Genomic DNA, 3077 nt, shown 5'->3' on the forward strand with positions numbered 1-3077 from the left:
CTTCAGAGCGAACAAAACTGATTAAAATGAATCTACTTTTTTGTTTAGCCTACATTTTAACACATCATTGTTAGGTTTTAGTCAGCAAAAATTACATACACATTAGGACATGTTTATGTTTAGAAAAAAAATACTTTTCTCTGAAAATACTCACTAGGCTTGAAAGATCCAGGGCATAAGCTGTTCACTCACTACCAAAGATGATGAAGAAAAAAGCAAGTCTTACTCAGAATGGACTTTCCTGCAGCTGCTCTACAAGAATCTGATACCCAGCACCAGAATGCTGAGTGACAATGAGAGTGGATGAACAGGGAATATCCGCTGTCCTTCTTCACTCTATCTGAAAAAAGACGTATTGCATCAACAAAAGCAGAAGAAAACAATGGGCCACGTTGAACAGGTTGCCCAGGGAAGCTGTGGCTGCCCCATCCCTGGCAGTGCTGAAGGGCAGGTTGGATGGGGCTTGGAGCAGCCTGGGCTGCTGGGAGGTGTCCCTGCCCATGCAGGGGTGGGACTGGATGAGCTTTAAGGTCCCTCCAACCCAAACTATTCCATGATTCTGTGACTATTTAGTGCCTGGAGACAAAAAAATGGATTTCCTGAGCAGAGCACCCAGAGACGAAGTTTGTTTGGCCCCAAATTGTCAGTACAGGAATTAGGCTGAACAGGAAAAATACGAAAATATTCAAAGCTATGGTTATCAAACTCAAACCACAGTAACTTTGACATGTGTCAGAAAAGTTCCTTTGATACTCAGTATGAATTCTTCCTTTTTTATTCCAATATTTTCCAGGTCTACACCTCTATTATTTTAAAAGTCAAAAAATATAGGAAAAAGTAAGTCTTACATTCTTTTTATTTTCAACTGTGTTTGTCAGAGATAGCTTTAGAACAAGCTAACATTACTGTGGTTCAGGTGTATGCAACTGGTACAGTTCAGTAGTACATGGACAACTCTAAAACAAATGCACCGTAGAACTTAAATTACCAAAAATAAACAATATTAAACTATGTAGGGCAGTAGGTAAAAACAATTACCTGTAGCTCTTGCACGCTAAAAGAAAAAAATAACTAGTTATTATTGAAATTATGAAGTTCTATTACAGATTGATATAATACCAAAAAAAAAAATTGAGAAGTTGTTGTCACATTTTGGTTTTGTTCCAGTGATATACAGTCAAACGAAATCTAACATCAGTTTTTCATGAAATTAACATCTGGTTACTTTAACTACAACATTTCATGAGTTTATAACAGTTTTGGTGTTTTGTTTTTAATTTTTGAAAAAGTTGCATGTAAAAACATGTACAATAAAATAATGTTGTAAAGCTGTTTACAGATTCCTTACTGATGATAGGAGTAAAAGCAGTCAGGAAGCTGCAGTGTTTCTAACATTGGTAAACAAATACTGGATTAAAGTGCAACAGTCCTTCCCGCGGCGCCCGCTCCGTGACTCCTTCTCCTCCGCAGGGAAGCCCCGGGAAGCGGCGGCGGCGTCAGGCGCGTTTCTCTCGGAAGTCACTGATGGCCTTCCAGAGCGTGCACAGCATCCCTCCCCTGCAAAGAGAGGTCAGAAAGATGCTCAGGTTCACAGATACCCTCTAGCCTGAAAGCATTCCAGCTCAGGTGCCTTCTGATTTTCTAGCTCAGGTTTTGGCTAATGAAATCCAGCAGGCAGGCTGATCAAAGGTGAAATCCAACACGCAACAGCCCAAGCAAATAAAGAGCAGAGTCCTTTTCTGATTACATTGCAGGGCAATCTGTCCACTTTTCAGATGCCTGGTCTGGAATTCAGACTTCTGGTTCAAAGGCCTGCATAACCCATGGCAGACTTCCAACATTATGAAAGTCTTGATTATAAAAGAATCTGGATACCTCACTTTTCTAAAAACTATTATTTTTATTTAGTTATTTATTTTTTAACTGGCTGGGCACACGCAGTGTTTGGAAACTTCTATTGCTTCTACTCAAGGTTGGCTCTGCAGTGACCCACACACCTGGCATGATTAGGTTACATCTAGAGTAAGTGGCAGTCCACAAGCAGCAGTTCTGACGGCTGATGATGAAGATAAACTACAGAAAGCTTTGCTATCTCTACCTTCTTCAGTAAAGGCAAAGCTCTAATGGGATATCCAGTTTCTCCAAGTGTAAGGGAAAAAGCTTTACTTCAAAATGTTTCCCTTTGCATTCCTTTAATAGGAAAGCTGATTTTAAAATTCAAACAGTATCAGGTGTTCATCAGGAATGCATCAGTATACAAAGACGTACTGGGAAGTGTTAGTTATTTAAATTAAAACTGCACAATCCAAGAAATAGAGACTTTAATATCAGATACTTTCCCTTAATAAAACACAGCTTCTGCCCAACACAGTTCAGTTAACTGTGAAGCATTACCTCAGTCTCAAACACTTCAGATCATCGCGTGTAACATAGCAGAGAACATCCATTAATGTATAGTCTTCAGCCAAGAACTACAAAAAGACATTTAAATTAACATTTTGTTAGAACTATAATCTAACTTTCTAAGCTTTATATACCATCTGCCCTTAAAAATAGAGGTTTAGAAGAAACTTAAAATTGCGCCAAGATGCGGTAAATGTAACAGATTAATCTATATTGCTTCTAGAAATACCGTGGAACACCTTAGTTTTTATACTGTGTGCTCTACACCCTGGCATACCAGGCACATCTTGAAATATGTCAGAGCTTTTACACCTACTCAAAACTTTTTTCAAGTGCCATTTCTATTCTTATCACTGATATCTCAGAGTCAGACTTTGATGAACATGAATTAGAACATAATTCATCCCACATTTCACCCATGAGTAAGTTAAAAACAACAGTTAAGACCTATCTGTTCAAAAGTGGCACCTAAATTTGATGTACTTGAATTTCAAGGAGCCTCTGATCTGATCTGTAGGAGTGATAACTACATGCAGGTTTTCCTAAGTCAGTTGAAATCCTGAGATGCTCAACACCTCTAAAATTACATAATTTGCTGCAGAGGAGACCCAGTTCCTTCAGGAGATTCCTGTTCAGCACAGTTAGCTGAGGGTGAACAGGTACCCTGTGTCCAG

At 39.0% G+C, this 3077-nt stretch overlaps 1 protein-coding gene across 1 annotated transcript in view; it reads right to left on the reverse strand.

Annotated features, from left to right (window-relative positions):
* Positions 1-1457: 1457 nt before the first annotated feature.
* Positions 1458-3077, reverse strand: part of MAP3K5 (mitogen-activated protein kinase kinase kinase 5) — a gene marked incomplete at its 5' end in the record, with an annotated part of 52223 nt that continues 50603 nt past the window's right edge. The window contains 2 exons of the mRNA XM_010005565.1: positions 1458-1557; positions 2395-2471. Coding sequence (XP_010003867.1) covers positions 1497-1557; positions 2395-2471 — 138 coding nt within the window. The remainder of the gene's footprint in view (positions 1558-2394; positions 2472-3077) is intronic.

Source organism: Chaetura pelagica, unplaced genomic scaffold, assembly GCF_000747805.2.
Source record: "Chaetura pelagica isolate M959 unplaced genomic scaffold, ChaPel_1.0 scaffold589, whole genome shotgun sequence".
Lineage (NCBI taxonomy): Eukaryota > Metazoa > Chordata > Aves > Apodiformes > Apodidae > Chaetura > Chaetura pelagica.